The sequence below is a fragment of the Fukomys damarensis genome, unplaced genomic scaffold, assembly GCF_012274545.1.
Source record: "Fukomys damarensis isolate Sample0158 unplaced genomic scaffold, DMR_v1.0_HiC HiC_scaffold_32, whole genome shotgun sequence".
NCBI lineage: Eukaryota > Metazoa > Chordata > Mammalia > Rodentia > Bathyergidae > Fukomys > Fukomys damarensis.
Genome location: NW_022900944.1, coordinates 33,410,665 through 33,427,833, shown reverse-complemented (window position 1 = coordinate 33,427,833; position 17,169 = coordinate 33,410,665). Strand labels below are relative to the sequence as shown.

Below are 17,169 nucleotides of genomic sequence, written 5' to 3'. Positions count from 1 at the left end.
CAAGTCTTGATTCTCATTTTTTCCCCTTACCTCTGCCCTCCCTTCACCCCCTCCTCCCCTCCCCATCTACAAACACTTTATTTTCATCTTTTCATTCTCTCACATTTTTTTCTTTTCCCTTTTTACTCTTCCCCTACCCATCCCACCTTCCCTACACCTTTAGCTCCTTTCTTCCCATTTCTAAATGTCAGTAATCTTATTAGAATCTTATGCATTGTTGCAGATTATTTACACCAGGGAAACTATTCAGTATTTACACATGTGTGACTTATTTATTTCACTTAGGAGTATATCTTCAATATGTATCCATTTTCCTATGAATGAATCTATTTTCTCGTTCTTTATGGCTGAGTAATATTCCATTTTATAGAAAAACCACAACTTCTTTATCCAGTTTCCAACGGATGGGCAAATAGGCTGTTTCCAAGATTTAGCTATTACAAACTATGCTGCTATAAACATGGGTGCACATACTTCTCTGTGATATGATTCTTTTAGTTCTCTTGGAAAGATACCCAGCAGAGGGATGGCTGGGTCAAATGGAACCTCCAGTCCAAGCTCTTTGAGGTATCTCCATATTGATTTCCATAGTGGATGCACTTGGAACCCAATTTTTTCAGATCTAGAATTGACTTCTGTCCATTTTGTCTTTCCTTAGGTGGTCCTGGTAAAGTTGACTAAATGGTCTGTAATCCGGGGGATCTGAGTTTGCTGTCAGCCTTTTAAAAAAAATCCATAGTAATGTTACAAAGCTACTACCTCACAAGCTGAAAGATATAGCTTATAAGTTCATAATGCAATTGGTTTTTAAGTAGTACAGGAATTTGATATAATGTGAAAAAGGTTTTGGGTAGATATAAGACTCGGCTTTACTTTTTAATGGAGTTTATTTTGATATCTGATATTCTGATTATAATTATCATTATGAAAGTAAAAAAAAATTTCCCCCCTTTTTAGGCTGTCATTATTTGTATCAAAAACAAAGAATTTGAAAAGGCTTCAAAAATTTTGAAAAAGCATATGTCCAAGGACCCTTCAACTCAGGTAAATTTGAAATGTTTTTGCTTCCATGATTTAAATCCATCTCATTGCCTTTGTGGAACAGTAGGGAAAAGGTCTTTTTCAGGAATATTATCTAATTACACTTAAATATGCAGCATTGTGGGCTGGAAAGTGGTTAGTGGTAGAGTGCTTGCCTAGGATGAATGAGGCCCTGAGTTTGATCCCTAGCACTGCAGTAAATAAATAACATCTTTAGCCTGTTTTCTCTTATATCCAAGATAACTGAAGTTATCTTCAATGTGTGTAATTATTTCTTTATTTTGTTACTGGAGATTGGAACCCAGGGGCAATCTACTGAGCTACAGCCCCAATACTTTTAATTTTTTTATTTTGAGACAGGATCTTGCTCAGTTGCCCAACTTGTGATCTTCCTGTGTCACCCTCCTAAGTAGCTGGGATTACAGGCATATGCCACCGTGCCCAGCAAAATTTATTTTTTATTGCACAGATTTATATAAACTTATTTACTTGATTCACTTTTGTCTGATTTGTGATAGATTTATTTAAGCAATTGGCATGAGATACTGAGCTGACAAGTTTTGTAAATTTTAAAACTGCTAATCCCACAGACTTGAGAAGACTGCTTTGCTGGGGATTTAACATCAGTTTCCTAATGTTAAAAACTCTTGGTTCCCTGCTTTTATTTTTTTTCTTTATAAATTATTTTTAAGGAGGTAGTATTTGTACATAATACAAAATTCAGAAGGCATAACAAAAGAATTTTTAGTGAAAATTCTCTTATCTTTTACAACTGACATCTTGTCCCCCTCAGAGGTAACTGAATAATTTTTTGATCCTTTCAGAGACATATGTATGGAAGCAGGTAAGTTTTTAAAATACAGATACATGGGCTGGGGATTTAACTCAGTGGTTCCACTGCCTGCCTAGAGAGAGAGAGAGGGAGAGAGAGAGAGGGAGGGAGGGAGGGAGGGAAGACAGACACCATCCATCTTGCCTGTTGTTGCATCCACATGTGTGAGAACATAATTTATGCTCTGATTTGAACACTTTGTGCTTCTTTTCCACTTAATATTGTATCTTTGAGTTCTATTAGTACATAAGGATCTTCTTTATCATTTTTTTTTGTTTGTTTTTTGTTCTTTGTTTTTTTGAGACAGGGTCTCACTATGTAGTTGAGACTGACCTGGAACTCACTATGTAGCTCAGGCTGGTCTCGAACTCAGCAATTCTCCTGCCTCAGCCTCCCGAGTGCTGGGATTACAGGCGTGAGCCACCACGCCCGGCCTTCTTTATCACTTTTTAACTCCCTGTGGCTGACCCATAATTCTTTGACCAGTCCTCTGTTAAACTTCCCTCTCAATGTGGGCCAGTGATTTTCATTGACAATGTTGCAAAAGTTCTGATAGTGTTTCAACTCCTTGCTGAATTTAACTAGCATTCTCCTATTCTTTCTCATGTTGCAAATACTGATTCTCTCTGTAGAAGCTGAGAAGTGATCTCCTGAACATCATCCGAGAAAAGAACTTGGCCCACCCTGTTATCCAGAACTTCTCCTATGAGACCTTCCAGCAGAAGATGCTGCGCTTCTTGGAGAGCCACCTGGACGACACAGAGCCCTACCTCCTCACGGTGGGCCTTGGCCTGTGTTCTGTCCCGACAGCTGTGAAGTGCCCTTGAGGCTGCACAGGGAATTGGAAAATAAGAAGTGGGGCTAAGGGTAGCTCAGTGGCAGAGCATTTGCTTTGTGTGTCAGAAGCTTTGGATTTAATCCCCTGTACTGCCTACGTGCACATACACAAAAGAAAAAAAGTGAAAAATATTAGTAGGTGTAAAAGACTGAATTATATGCACTCACTTCCTTAACTAAATGCCTTAAAAATGCCAAACCAGCTAGGCGTGGTGGTGCACACTTCTAATCGTGGCACTCAGGAGGCTGAGGTAGGATTGCCTGAAATTTGAGGCCAGCCTGAACTATATAACAAGATGCTGTCTCAAAAACGAAACGAAACAAAATGCCAAAGCAGTGATAGACAAAAAGAGCACACCTGATCTCTCTCAACTCCCATTTTTATCTTCTGGTTTTTTGTTTTGTTTTATTTTTGCAGCACTGGGGATTGAATACATCCTTCACACTAAGCTACATTCCCAGCCCTTTGCTGTTTGTTTATTTATTTAGACTGAGTCTTGCTAAGTTGCCCAGGCCGAACTTGAACTGGAGATTCTAACTCAGTTTCATCAAGTGCTGGAATTTTAGGCACAGACCACCACACCTGGTGCATTTTCACCTTCTTTATATGAGATTACCCTTTTGTGGCTAAATCTTATAAGTTAAATCACTTACAATCCATAGTAGTTCCCACAGGAGATGACATCTAAGCTAAGTTCAGAAGGAATGTAAATTGGAAGATGTAGCATGACAGAATTATTTGAAAGGGAAAAGGCATGATGAGGAGAAAGATGTGACTAGAAGTGTGCTAGTCATGAGGGGCCAAATTAAGATGATCTTTAATTAAATCAAACGTACCCAGCAAATGGAAGCAGCGAGAAGCAGAACAGCCTTGGGTAGACTTAGAACGCAGGGAACACTGAGTGAGAGGCTTTTGGCTTTTTGTTTCAATCTTGAGAACATTGAACGTAGCCTGTATTGTAACAGTAGATATGTTAGGCCCACATTAGGATAGTGGCAGTGATTGATCCTAGCTGTCATTTGACATCACAAATTACTTGCAGGTCAGGTAGTTTCATGATATTCAGGGAGCAAGTGTTAGGGTGCTGGAGCATGATCTAGGTGTGTTCCATTCCTTTGCATTCCAGGTAACTGGAAAAAGTCTTCCCACTGTATGTGAGGGTAGAACTGTCAGCCTCAAAACACCACACATTGGGCCAGGCATTTCGCTCAGTGGTTCTGCCACCTGCCTCACAAACAAGGTCCTGAGTTCGATCCCCAGTACGAAAAAAAACAAAAAACCCACACATTACAGATTACCTGTATCTGAAACTGAAAGATACTGCACTGACTGGAAAACATAGTAAACTTAAGTCAGAAGAAAACAGATGAACAAAATTAGAGCAAGAATAGCCTACCCCAGGCTTAATTTGTGGCATAGGTAAGGATTGTTAAGGCAAAATATATTTGGGGAAATAATAGTGATAAAAAAATTCTCAGCTGGGCATGGTGTGGTACATGCCTATAATCCTAGGCCTTGGGAGGCTAAGCAGCTCCGCCTGGACCAAATAGAAAGTCCAAGGCTGGCCTGGGCATAGTGAGACCTTGTCTCAAAGTCAAACAAAATCTGTATACAAACTGAAAATCATTAACACAGATATTTCCTAGTGGACCGAGGATTTAGCTCAGTGATGGAACTTTTGACTAGTGTGCATGAGGACCTGGGTTTGATCCCCATCACCTCAAAACACAAAAACCATTTATTAGTCATCCTATATTTGGCTTTTGTTTTTTGTTTATTTTGGTTTTCTTTGAGACAGGGTCTCACTATGTAGTTCAGGCTGGCTTTGAACTTACTATGTAGTCCAGGTTATCCTCAAACTCTTGGCAGTCCTCCTGCCTCAGCCTCCCAAGGGTAGGATTAAAAGCATGTGCCACCACACCTCGAAGTTGTCCTAAATTTGGAAAAGAATTTTGACTCTTCTGCATAATGCCAGTGGTGTACTTGGGAGTCAGAAACTGGATTAGGGCTGAGGTTGGAAGGACAGAAGAGGGGATAGGTGGAGTAAAGTCACTATTTGGTGCCTGAAAGATTAGAGTTCTGCAGTGTAAAGAGTATTGACCACTTCAGTTGAGGTTTATTTTTTGTTTTGTGGTACTGGGGACTGAACCCAGGGCCTTTGCACTAAATTACACCCACAGCCCACTTTTTTATTTTGAGATACTTCTTGCTAAATTGCCAAGACTGGATGGACTCTTAACTTGTGATTCTCTAAGTTCTTTAGGTAGATCACTGAACCATTTTTGGAAGGGTTGCTTACTGTTCTTTGGGGCAGGAAAGAAGGAAGAAGTTTGAAGTGGACTGTGATGGTGCACACCTATAGTCCCAGCACTCTGGAGAGCAGAAGCAGGAGGATTGCAAGTGTGATCCCAGTCTGGGAGCTTAGCAACTCAGCTAGACCTTCTGTCAAGAAAAAAACAAACAAAAAACATGTAGCTCAGTGCAAAGGCCCTGGGCTCAATCCTCACTACCACAAGGAAAATGGAAAAAAAAATGAGATGGCTCTCATTAGGTGTGCCCATTTTATGTCTTTCCGTTTATGCCTCAGTTTGATTTATATAATATGTTTACAGTGAAAGAAGCAGATAGTAAATGCAATTTTGTGGCTTCATTTTCCTGATGACATCCATTCTTTCCCAGATGGCCAAAAAGGCTTTGAAATCTGAGTCTGCGGCCTCAAGTACAGTAAAGGAAGATAAGCAGCCAGCACCGGAGCCTGTGGAGAAGCCACTCAGAGAGCCTGCAAGGTGAGAGGGACCCCTTTTGCAATGTTGGGGGAAACACTGAGCAGGAGCTCTGCAATTTGACCTACTTGTATGTTACTGGGTTCCTTGTACATGGCACTGTGGGATACAGACAGGACACCCTGAGGAAATAGGAGTCTGGTATCCCCAACCGAAGAAGTTCCTGGTTATCTCCTCAAAGGTTCTGTGTTCATTTTTCTCTTTGCCTCACCCGTACCCTGTGTATACCTACTTTGTAAAATAGTCAGGAGGCAATAGTCGGATGTGAGTTGAAATCCCAAGTCTAGCAGCTAATGCAGGAGTTACCAGTTTAGATGTCTCTGAGGGCCTGCATATTGGTCCAGTTTGTGTTACTGTCCTGTATACCTGAAGCAGTTTTGTAAAGAAAGAGGTTTATTTAGCTCACAGTTCTGGGGATTTGAGTGCCCACTTCAGGTGATGGCTTTCTTGTTGTCAGGGTCTGCAGCACATAGCAGCAGACAGAGAGCTCATGTGGATATTTTGTCCTTTAATCAGTCTCTGTCTCTTGTCTGTCTGTCTGTCTCTCTCTCTCTCTCTCTTTCAGGAAGCTGCCAATACTTAGTCATGGGGCTCTACCCTAATGGCTTTATCTAATCCTAATCACCTTCCAAAAACCCTCCCTCTAACCACCACAGTTGGATTAAGTTTCTATTCTTTTTTATTTTTATTTTTTGGTACCAGGGATTGAACTTTGGTCCTGTGCTTGCAAGGCAGGTGAGGAACCACTGAGCTAAATCCCCGGCCTAAGTTTCTACTCTTGATACCGTCTAATGGGGGTTAAATTTATATGGATGAATCCCTGGGGGACATTAAACCATATCCAAAAAAAATAATAGACTGGTAGAAAATAGGGGGATACAGGGGACCCTAGGAGAAAACAATCAAGAGCATAAAACTGGGAAGGAAAGAAAGTGTGCTTTTCAGCTGCTGGTGATTACTGCAATTTTTTTTTTTTTTTTTTGGTACCAGGGATTGAACTCAGGACCTTGTGCTTGCAAGGCAGGCGGCAGAACCACTGAGCTAAATCCCCAGCCCGATTATTGCTTTTTAAAAATATTTTGTATTGGGCATCAAACTCAGGACCTTGTATTTGTGAGACAGGCAAGGCGCCACTGAGCTAAATCCCCAGCCACTTTTTTTTTTTTTTTCTTTTAATGTTTTGAGAGAAGATCTTTACTAAATTACCCTGGCTGGACTCAGCTCTGTCTCATCTCCGAGTGCTGAGGCAAGAGGCGTATGCCATCACACCTAGCTGACAGTCTGTTTTTTTAAAAAACAAAAAACTCACATGGGTTTACATCTGCCAGCTGGGTTAATCCTGGAGACCTATGGTTTGCCCCTGTCCCGATACCAGCTGTCCCAAATGATAAATGAACTTTTGGTCAAAGGCATTCCCTCTGTGCTCCAAGATCAGGTGCCACCATGCCTGCCTTGGAAAATTGTCAAGAAGTACTGTATATCATGAATGGAAACCAGTTAGTTACTTTTCTCACATGAGGGTTGGACTAGGGTGGCTAGAGGAAGAGTCTAGACTTCATAGCGGTGAGATTGTTGGGTTATCAGCTGGTTGCTCAGGTGAACTTGTAGTAGCCTTATATTCTGAAAAGGTTGTGCCTACTCCGGCGAGAATCTGCAGTGGTGAAACTGATCCTTGTGTGTTTGCCATGTTTGCAGGCCACTACAGAATACTCCAACTACCATTGGAATTAGGACTCTGAAGGCAGCTTTCAAGGCTCTCTCCGGTGCCCAGGATTCCGAGGCGGCCTTCTTAAAACTGGACCAGAAAGATCTGGTACTTCCTAATCAAGCGTCCCTATCATCACCAGCCCTCAAAACCAAGAGACCCAGAAAAGATGAAAATGAAAATTCAGCCCCTGCTGAGGGTGAGGGCAGCTCAGAACTGCAGCCCAAGAACAAGCGCATGACAATAAGCAGATTGATTTTGGAGGAGGACAGCCAGAGTACTGAGCCCAACACAGGCCTCAGCTCCTCCCCGGAGGTTGCATCCAAGTCCAGTGCTCTCAACCAACCCCACCCAGGGGAGAAGAATCCCAAGTATGAAGACCTTCTTTGTAGCACTTTTGGGGCTGGTTGGCGGTCCTGGTTGGGCCTAGTATTACTTCCGTGAATGAAGTAACTTTCAGCTAAGTTATTCACCACCAAGTCTTGCTCAGACTGATAGAATGTGACTCGGGAGCAGAGTGACAACGTAGCCCTCCCTGCCAGTTCTGCAGCCACACACGTGTAGGCTGCCCAGCATTGCACTAGGGAGTGAGTGAGGTGGCAGGTTTCTGAGCCTCCTCCCATCGCTGCTTTCATTTTTAGCAAATATCTGAGTGCCTTGACTACTTAATAATAGTTTTATTTGTTAAAAGATAATTTATTTGAATTGGCCACACTATAATTTGATCTTTAAAAGAGATTAGTGAACATGCATAGTTTTGTTCCTTTTACGAGCATTTGAGACTTACCAAATTCACTGAATATTTGCACTGATCTTCCAAATTCTGCTAGGTGTGCTGGGGCAGTGGTTAGAGTACTTAAATTTCCTTTCCATCAGGACTCCTTACTTGGCTTTTGAGTTTTGCTGCCTTTGTGCCCTATTGTGGATCCATCCTCCCTACAAACAGGTCAGCTTGCTCTCTCCAGAACATACTGTGGGTTTTTTTGTTCTTTGTACCAGGGATCGAGCTCAGACCTTGTGCTTGCAAGGCAGGCATGGTGCCACTGAGCTAAATCCCCAGCCCAAGAACACAGTGTGTGTGTTTTTGCCATTGTACTTTGCTTCCTCACAGGCCCAGCAGAGGACTCTCATGCCTCCATCATTATCAAAATCCCATTCATCCTTCGAAGGGAAGAGAAGCAGTTAAGGCTTTGTGGGGACAGATACTTTGATGTATTATCTCACCAAGTCTTACGGCCCTCACTTGAGGTGGTATGTTAGCCCCACTGTATAGATGAGGGAAGCTCATAAAAGTTACTAGCTTGTCTGAAATCACACAGCTAGAGGTGGCACAGAAGCACTTTGGGGTTTTTTTTCCCCCAGATTGGATCCTTTTTTTAAAAAATTAAATTTAATGGTGCGTTTTATATATAAAATAACATTCATCATATAGAATTTGTACCTATACATTATGTATCTTGAATTTTTTTGTTTTGTTTTCCCTTTTCTCTACCACTTTGGGGCTTTAAAAGCCAGGTTGGTCTGACACAAGCCTAGAGCCTATGTTACATATACCACGTTGCATCTCTTAGAACGGCCTTCTTGTTGAACTCCTCTCTGGTCACCCCTGCTGTAAGTGATCCACCTCCCTGATCTCCCCTGGCCAATGCCATCTCTCCCATTGCCATGTGGCGTAGTTGTCTGGGAGCTGGCATGCATTGTGCTAGGTGCATCACTACTTGCGTTTGCAAGAGAGTCACTGGCTGGCAAATGCTTATAGCTGATGTCAGCTCCATACACATTGTTCTGACGACCCTTTTACTCCTCATAGAAGCCTGTGAAGTGTAGGTTTCAACCTCATGAACAGGAGGAAATGAGAGGACCAGATTATGGTGTTTTGTAAATGGACAGATTCATGAAAGTTTTGAAAGAACTCATCTCTCCCTTATGTCAAGGGTACAAAGTATGATGGGTACTGTACAGCAGGGATTGTAAATTGGCCGTTGGGCTAAATCTACCTGCTACCTGTTTCTATGAATAAAGTTTTAATGGACAGTCAACACCCATCAATTACAGACTGTACATGGCTGCTTTGGGTCCTCTGAACATGAGTAGTTGTGACAGAGACAGCAAGGCTTGCAACGCTTGAAAATACTACCTGGCTCTTTACAGAAAAAAAGAGATCCAGTGATCCCTACTTCGAAAGGACGTCTGTATGAGGTTCCCTGGATGCTCAGGGGAAGAAGTGCTGAGCCTGTTCAGCAAAGTTTTAGGTGGAGCAAATTTTGCAGAGGAGCAAACATTGAGCTGGCCTTGAAGGAGATATGTATACTGGGGGATGTAGCATTCTAGGCAGAAGGAACTCCCTACAGATGGGTGTGGAATAGCTTGGTATGCTCCAAAATGTTCCCTGTAGTAACTAAGGTGGAAGGACACAGCGCATGGTAGCGAGGGAGAAAAGTAGGGTAGATGGGCCTGATCTTGTCAGGCAGTTTCTCACACTGAGCTTCAGGTCACCTGTGGAAAGCTTAAAAACTGTATTCCCAGAGTCCTGACCACTGAATTAGAAGAGGCATGAGAGTGCTCTGTAATCTGCTTTCCTAACTATGCCCCAGACAATTAGCTGATTGGGAGGCCTGGTAAGATACCACTGAGGGCCTATGAACAGGCATGGGAGGGAGGTCTGAGCAAGCTGGGGTGGAGGAGGCAGGAGGAGAAGCAGGGTTAAGGAAGATCACCTAGGGGGCAGAGCCATGCTGCCTAGATATTTGTAGCTTCCACAGCACCTTCCACATAGCCAGTGCTTATTACTAGGCAGTTACTAACTAAAAGAGAAGTTTCTTGACTCACTGATCTTAAGGGATGACACCCAAAACTAAAAGGCCAGCAGAGGTTAACACTTTAGGTGTGGTGGGCCACGTAAGTTCTCTGTCACATTTCTATTTTCTTACAACACTTAAAAAATATAAATGTTGTTCTCAGCCCGAGCCTCAAGAACAAAACCCACAGTCACAGACTAGTTTGTGAGTCCCTGCAAATCAGTGCCCAAGTTGTAACTTTGTCAGTGATGAACACAAGGACGCGAAGTGGATCTACTTGCCCAGGGCCACACAGCCATTTAACAGGAACACCCAATCTCAGCCCCTTCCATAAAGCATGAGAAGTGAATGGAGGCAGGCAGTGTGTGACACCGTGATCAGAATTCCTGGGCCCCATCAGGAACTATTAAAACATGTGCATAGGTGATTATGTAAGTGTGGGTGTGGGTACCACCAAGACCTGCGAAGACTTTGGGGAGAGAACAGCTCCTCAGGGGAAATGATGAGCCAGCAAGGAACCTTTATACCTGACTGAAATAAGTAGATAGAAAACTAACTGTAACCATTCTGACTTTTATTTTTAAATAGTAACTAGCACTGATCTCCTAAATAGGAAACACCTCATAATTTCTTTTAAAATTTTGTCTCAGGCCAGGGATCTTCTAGCTCAGTGGTTCCGGAGCCTGCTTCGCAAGCGCAAGGACCCGGGTTTGATCTCTAGTACAAAAAAAAAAAAACAAAAAAATTTTTTTTTTGTCTCAAGGATATTATTTCCAGATAATATAGAGGACAGGGTTCAAATACAGAGTAAAGAGTCTGTCATTTGTTTTGGACACTTGGTTAGGTAATTCTTTAGAAAGTAAACTCAAGGGATGTTTTTTTCAAGCCCACGTACTTACTAACCAAATTGCTTTCATTACTATTTGCAGAATACCAGAGTTTTTTTTTTTTTTAATGTTTTATTTTCATAGGGAAGAAGACAGAAGTTTTTCTTCTACTGTTCTTGTCAACTTTTACAGGTCATTTTTTTTTAACGGGTCATTTTTATCTGTGTAAATTCTTCAAAACTTAGTTTCCCTGTTTATTTTGAAGATAATACTTTTAAGGTCAGATTTGTGCTTTGTTCTATTCCCAAGGCAGTTGTATCACTAATGGAGTAAACACAGTTAAAGTTGATTAGCAGAAGTGGACTGTAATTTTCATTTAATAATTTGGGTTTGGGGTGTTTTTCAGCTCTGGGAAATTTTGTTTGTGGCTAGACTGAAGTACTTAACGTTTTATGTTTTGCGATTTTTTTTTTTTTTGGTACCGGGATTAAACTCGGGACCTTGTACTTGTAAGGCAGGCAGCAGAACCACTGAACTAAATCCCTGGCCCTCTTAAAGTTTTATGTTTAATGGAATGATTGTTTGCTCATTAATCTTTAATGGTATAATTCGGTAATCTCAGTGTTACTTTAGCTACCATATCTCCAGCTCATGTGCTACTCTGTGGGATGTTTGGGATGGACGAATGAAGATACGGCCCCTGCCTTCAAGGAGCTTGTGTTTAGGAGCCCATTGTAAAAAAGCACTGTGTTGTGAGGCAAAAGAAGAGGGGCTTCAGTATCTGTTGGGGTCAGTACTTGGAGGAGGTGTCATAGCAAATAGTAGCCTTCAAAGATGGCTAGCAGTTCACTGAGCAGGAAGGGACTATTATGTGGAGGGAACAGGATTTGGAGAGGCAGGAAGGTACATAGCTTCTAGGAGGAGTAGAGCAATCTAGCTTGCTGTGGGTACGGATGAATGGGGCCCTTGGTAGGAAACTGCCTGGGGTAGCTGGCCACATAGGCACTTAGGCCTATTGGTTAGGCAGAGAGAATCATCACGGCATAGAGGAGTGATGTGATAATTTTAAGTCAGATCTGTAAGAGGAAGAGGATAGTATTATACTGGTGGACAGCAACTTGAGTTTGAAATAAGGTATGGGGAGAGAAAGGAAATAAATCCAGAAATAGAAACAAAACTTGTTGGGGAAGGAAAAGGAAGAGTGCACAGCCTCTAGGCTGGAAGAAAACCAGGGCCTTTCGGTGAGTAAAAAACCAAGACAATGAGCAGATTTCGAGGGTGTATGGAGATATACTAGTTGAGTTTGAGGGATGGTCCTACAGCCTGGGGGATGTTTGTGTGGAGATGCTTGGCCAGCCCAGTAGATTTGGGGGTTGTGTGTAAACCTTGAGTGAAGGCTATGACTCAGCCAAGGTCAGACTATGAGGAGACTAGGAAGAATTTATTTCATGTCTTGTCCTCATTGCTCTCCCCTCAGAGTATCCAAAGGCAAGTGGAACAGCTCTAATGGGGTTGAAGAAAAAGAGACTTGGATGGAAGAGGACGAACTGTTTAAAGTTCAGGGTAAGCAGCAGCAGATTCTCCTTGGCTTCCTCATGCTTACTGAAGTATATCGATGCATTCATGTTCCAGAAACTCTTTGAACAGAAAAAGTGTAGTTAAGTTCCTAACCTTGTTTGGATTGAGGTTTATGCTGTCAAAACAGCACTTAATGTTCAAAGTTCCTGGTTTTGTTGTAATAAATCCTAGATTTTTTTTTTTTTTTTTTTTTTTGGTGCCGGGGATCAAACTCATGTCTTGCACTTGCAAGGTGGACAGCGGAACCACTGAGCTAAATCCCTGGCCCTCCTAGAATATTTAATCATAGTTGATGTCCCTTCTATAGTCCGTCAGTTAGAAAAGATAGTGCTATTCCTTGCATTTCTTGAATAAGTAAAACAATCTTACCAGTTGCTATATATATATGTTTTTTCTAAGAGACTGTTTTTCCATAATTAATACCAAACCTCAGAATTTACATTAGAATTTCCCACATGTTTGGCATTCTAATGGAAATATCTAAGTGCTAAATCTTCATTTGAAGGGTTCCAAAAATTTTTGTAACATAGCAATAGTAATCCTTTTCCAATCCCAAAAGGGGTTTTTTTTTTTTTTGTAGTTTTGTTGTTTTTTGGTTTTTTGAGACAGGGTCTCACTATGCAGTTCAGGCTGGCCTTGAACTCACTATGTAGCCCAGGCTGACCTCAAATGTATGGCAATCTTCCTGCCTCAGCCTCTTAAGTGCTGGGATTACAGGCCTGTGTACCAGTAGACCCACCTTCCAATCACAAAAGTTTTGCCCTTAAAAGATAACCTTTGGGCCAGGGATTTAGTTCAGTGGTGCCACTGCCTGCCTCTCAAGCACAAGGTCCTGAGTTCAATCCCAGGTGTCGCAAAAAAACCCCAAAAAAACAGATAACCTTCATTGGCAGAAATGTAGTTGGCAATATCAAGATTACTTGAAAAATGGAGCAATTAACAAAAACTATAAAAATGACATTAAATATTTTGAAACAATAAGATATAAACGTTCTAGAAAACAGCCTCTTCCATTGCAGTTCAGATTTGTCAGCTTCCACTGTTGTAAGATACACTTCATAATTTATTGTTTTCTTTTGTTTCCCCATAAAATAATATGCACTTAGAGGCTGAGGCAGGAGAATCACAGGTTTCATCCCTCTTGGGCAACTTAGCAAGACCCTATCTCTAAATAAATAAATAAAAAGAATTAAGGGTTGGGGATATAGCTCAGAGTTAGAATGCCACTGGGTTCAATCCCCATTACCACCACCACCAAAAAAAACCCTGCCCCTGTAAGTAACCCTTTTCCAGAGCCATTGTCCTCCATTGATTAGGACACATTGCTAGGACTGTGACAGCTGCTGCAGAGACAGGCTAGCTCATTTCATGTTTACTATCATGGCCTCCTCTGGCTTTCCAGCTGGCTCCTGTTGCTTGCAGGAGCCCATATTTTATACTTGTTTACCTTGTCGTAGCCCCCTTTTTTTAAAAAAAAAAAAATCATCTTGCTGTTTTTAGAAACCTCATTTCTCATCCATAGGCTAAGATAGGGAGCCTGATTAGACCTCTGTGGTCCATGGTAGTGAGACACAATAAATACTATGTGTTTTGATTATGAACTAAACCAAATTGTACAAAATGATCAACAATTTGACATTTTTGGCATAAAACAGTGTAATATTTCAGAGTGAGTGGTTGGCAAGCTGTTGTAAATCTGAAATTATATACATATACATAGCATTTACACACATGTATATCATGGTGTTACACAATAACAATCCCTCAGTAATCTTAGAAAATGATGGTTTCACTGAAGAGCCTAAATCCACCAATAACTGTACACTGGAAGCTTGCTTGTAAAGTCTTTGCTTTATGTAATTCTCATGGAATAAAATGACTAATGTTTACAGAGCATAAAAATAAATGTCTTTAGTGATGTACTTCTTCTCAATGTGTGTGAAATTTAAGTCAGGTTTTCCTTTTGGGACACTATTTTCTTTTCTTTTCTTTTTTTTTGGTACCAGGGATTGAATTTGGGTCCTTGCGCTTGCAAGGCAGGTGGCGGAATCACTGACCTAAGTCCCCAGCTAAATCCCCTGATTTTCCTATAGTTTGTGCAGAGAAGGATAAACTCTAGAATGAAATATATTTTTAATGTTTTCCAGGAGCAACAGGTGAAGACAGTACAGCCAGTGTAACAAGGAAGCAGGTAATTTTAAATTTTCTTTTCTGATGTAAGTTTTATAGGTAGACAGAGATAAAATAGTTACAGTCTACCTATGAACTGATAATAATCTTTCTTGATCTCAACTGAAGAAATGATTGTTGCTGGGCATGGTAGCACATGCCTGTAATCCCAGCACTCAGGAGGCTGAGGCAGGAGGATTGCCATGAGTTCAAGGCCATCTTGGACTAAGTGAGACCCGGTCTCCAAACAAACAAAGCCAGGTGTGTTGGTACACGCTTGTCTCAAAAAACAAACGAAACCAATTGTTAACAGGTGAAGTTAATATTAATTATGTAGAGGAAATCTAGGAGGATAGAGCCTGACACACTTTGTGGACCATGAACAACATGTAGAAATTTGACATTTGGAACAGAGATTATTAGTTGAGAATGATTTGGCAGTACATTGAAAATTACAAAATGACCAGATCCACAGTGTCTGTTTACTGTCTATGCCATATTTTAAACCATAAATCCTCCTTTTAGATTGAGATTGTTCTCCTAGAATTTTTTGGGGGGGTGTTAGGGATCCTACCTAGGACCTCGCACAAGCCCTCTACCCCTCTCTAGCCCCTGCCCTCTCCTAGGATTCACTATTTTGGAGAAGATATGAATGGAGATGATTTTTTTTTTTTTTTTTTTTTTGAGACAGGGTTTCACTATGTAGTGCGACTGACCTGGAACTCACTGTGTAGCCCAGACAGGTCTCAAACTCACAGCAATCCTCCTACCTCAGCCTCCTGAGTGCTGGGATTACAGGCGTGCACCACCATACCTGGCTCTATGAATAGAGATGATTTTGGTGAACTTTTTTGTTTTCTTTTGCAGAAATGGACTGTAGAAGAAAGTGAATGGGTCAAAGCCGGAGTGCAGAAATATGGGGAAGGAAACTGGGCTGCCATTTCTAAAAATTACCCATTTGTTAACCGAACAGCTGTGATGATCAAGGATCGTTGGCGGACCATGAAAAAACTTGGCATGAACTGAAACAGGCTTTCATTTCAACAGAACTCCCAGGAGCATGGTTCCTAACAATAGTCCCTGATAGTCTGCTGTTTCAGAAGCTGAGATGGGATGAATATTTGGGGCAGCCTCCTTCCATGTGGGAGAGCTCCCAGGTCCACTTCATTGTTGGAGATCATGGAGCTAAGAGCTAAGAAGCAAAGCCAAGCCAGCCCCATGTCCTTGGCAGAGATGACAGGCACACAGCTTGTACAGTGCCAGAATATCATTAGTGTTTCCCTCCTTTAGTGATTTGCTTAATCTTAAATCTTCAATAATCTATAGAACCTTCTTCTAAGAAATGGTGGAGTCTATTAGGAGCCACTTCTTACTCCATGACCTGTTAAACCAGCATCATGAGCATTATCTGGAGTGAACTTGGTCCTTGTAAAGTTCTGGCCTTCTGACACAAATGCAAAGGAACTCATCTATTCTGAGCCCGAGTTGAGAGAGAGAACAGTCTCTGTGGAATCAGATTCCTTTTAAAAAGTGTTTACCCACTTGTGACATCAACCCTAGACCTGACCACCTTGGCACTTGCCCTTAATGTGTGCTGGGCTACACAGGCAGGTTTAACCTCCGCTTCTCATGTGGTTGAACCAGTGTGTTTTTTGGTAAAATGGTGATTGTAGATAAGCTTAGCCCCCATCCCACCCCAGGCCCCTAACTCCTTTCTTGGTTTTCTTCCTTATGCTGGACTTTTAAAGCTTAAAAAAGAATCCTGATTGAATATCAATGCCTAATTCCATTCTTTGTGAAATGGTTGCTTCCACCTAATTCCCTAATTGTGCTGTGTTAGTGTCTTGCACTGGAATTCAACATTCCCTTCTCCTTTTGTACTGTGTTGTGCTTGCTGTCTCTCTCAGACATCCTTAAAGACTGTCTTTTTAGCAGAAAATTTCAGTAAAGTGTTTTCTGTAATCTTTTTTTTTAATATGGGAACTAATTATTGTCCATACTTGTAGCATTCTTCATTAAAGTCTTGCTTCTCTCAAATGTAAGTACCTGTTGGGTTGCAGCATAGCACGTTTTCAGATGGAAGCGGCACAATGCTAAACAAACTGCTGAACTATGTCGACCAAGAAACTGCTGTTAAACTGTACTAGATGTTCTAATCCTTGCAAGCCTTGTTAAACATAGTATCGAAATTTCCTCTTAGTTTGTCCACTTCCTTATATAACCACCTTTTTCTGGGACAAAAGAATTACTTTCTTTTTTGAGTGAGTAAAAGGCAAGGCTTAAAGTTATGCTAAAGCTTTAAAATGTATCCTTTAGTTACAAGTTGGAAACTTTACACAGCTTTATTTTCTACCAAGTTTTGAAGTGTGATACTCTTCATCAGCCACCCCCAAGAAGTCCCAGAGGGAAGTGAGAACTTGGCCTCCTCTCAGTCCAGCTGTTCCACTTGCTTATACCTGGCTGTAGTCTCCTTCCCAACAAGACCTGAGTCCAGATGCTGACCTCCCCTCAACTCACACCATTTGGTGGTTCTCTCAAGGCAGAAGGGTGAAACTGATACATCAAGGGAAGCAAAATATCCTGTCAGTGTTTGCCAAG

General features: G+C 41.5%; 1 protein-coding gene across 1 annotated transcript in view; it reads left to right on the top strand.

Moving 5' to 3' along the window:
- Positions 1–16,940, top strand: part of Terf2 (telomeric repeat binding factor 2) — a 30,801-nt gene extending 13,861 nt beyond the window's left edge. The window contains exons 4-10 of the mRNA XM_010612364.3: positions 958–1,044; positions 2,506–2,652; positions 5,391–5,497; positions 7,190–7,570; positions 12,302–12,387; positions 14,550–14,593; positions 15,439–16,940. Of these exons, the coding sequence (XP_010610666.2) occupies positions 958–1,044; positions 2,506–2,652; positions 5,391–5,497; positions 7,190–7,570; positions 12,302–12,387; positions 14,550–14,593; positions 15,439–15,597 (1,011 nt within the window). The 3' untranslated portion in view covers positions 15,598–16,940. The remainder of the gene's footprint in view (positions 1–957; positions 1,045–2,505; positions 2,653–5,390; positions 5,498–7,189; positions 7,571–12,301; positions 12,388–14,549; positions 14,594–15,438) is intronic.
- Positions 16,941–17,169: the final 229 nt, after the last annotated feature.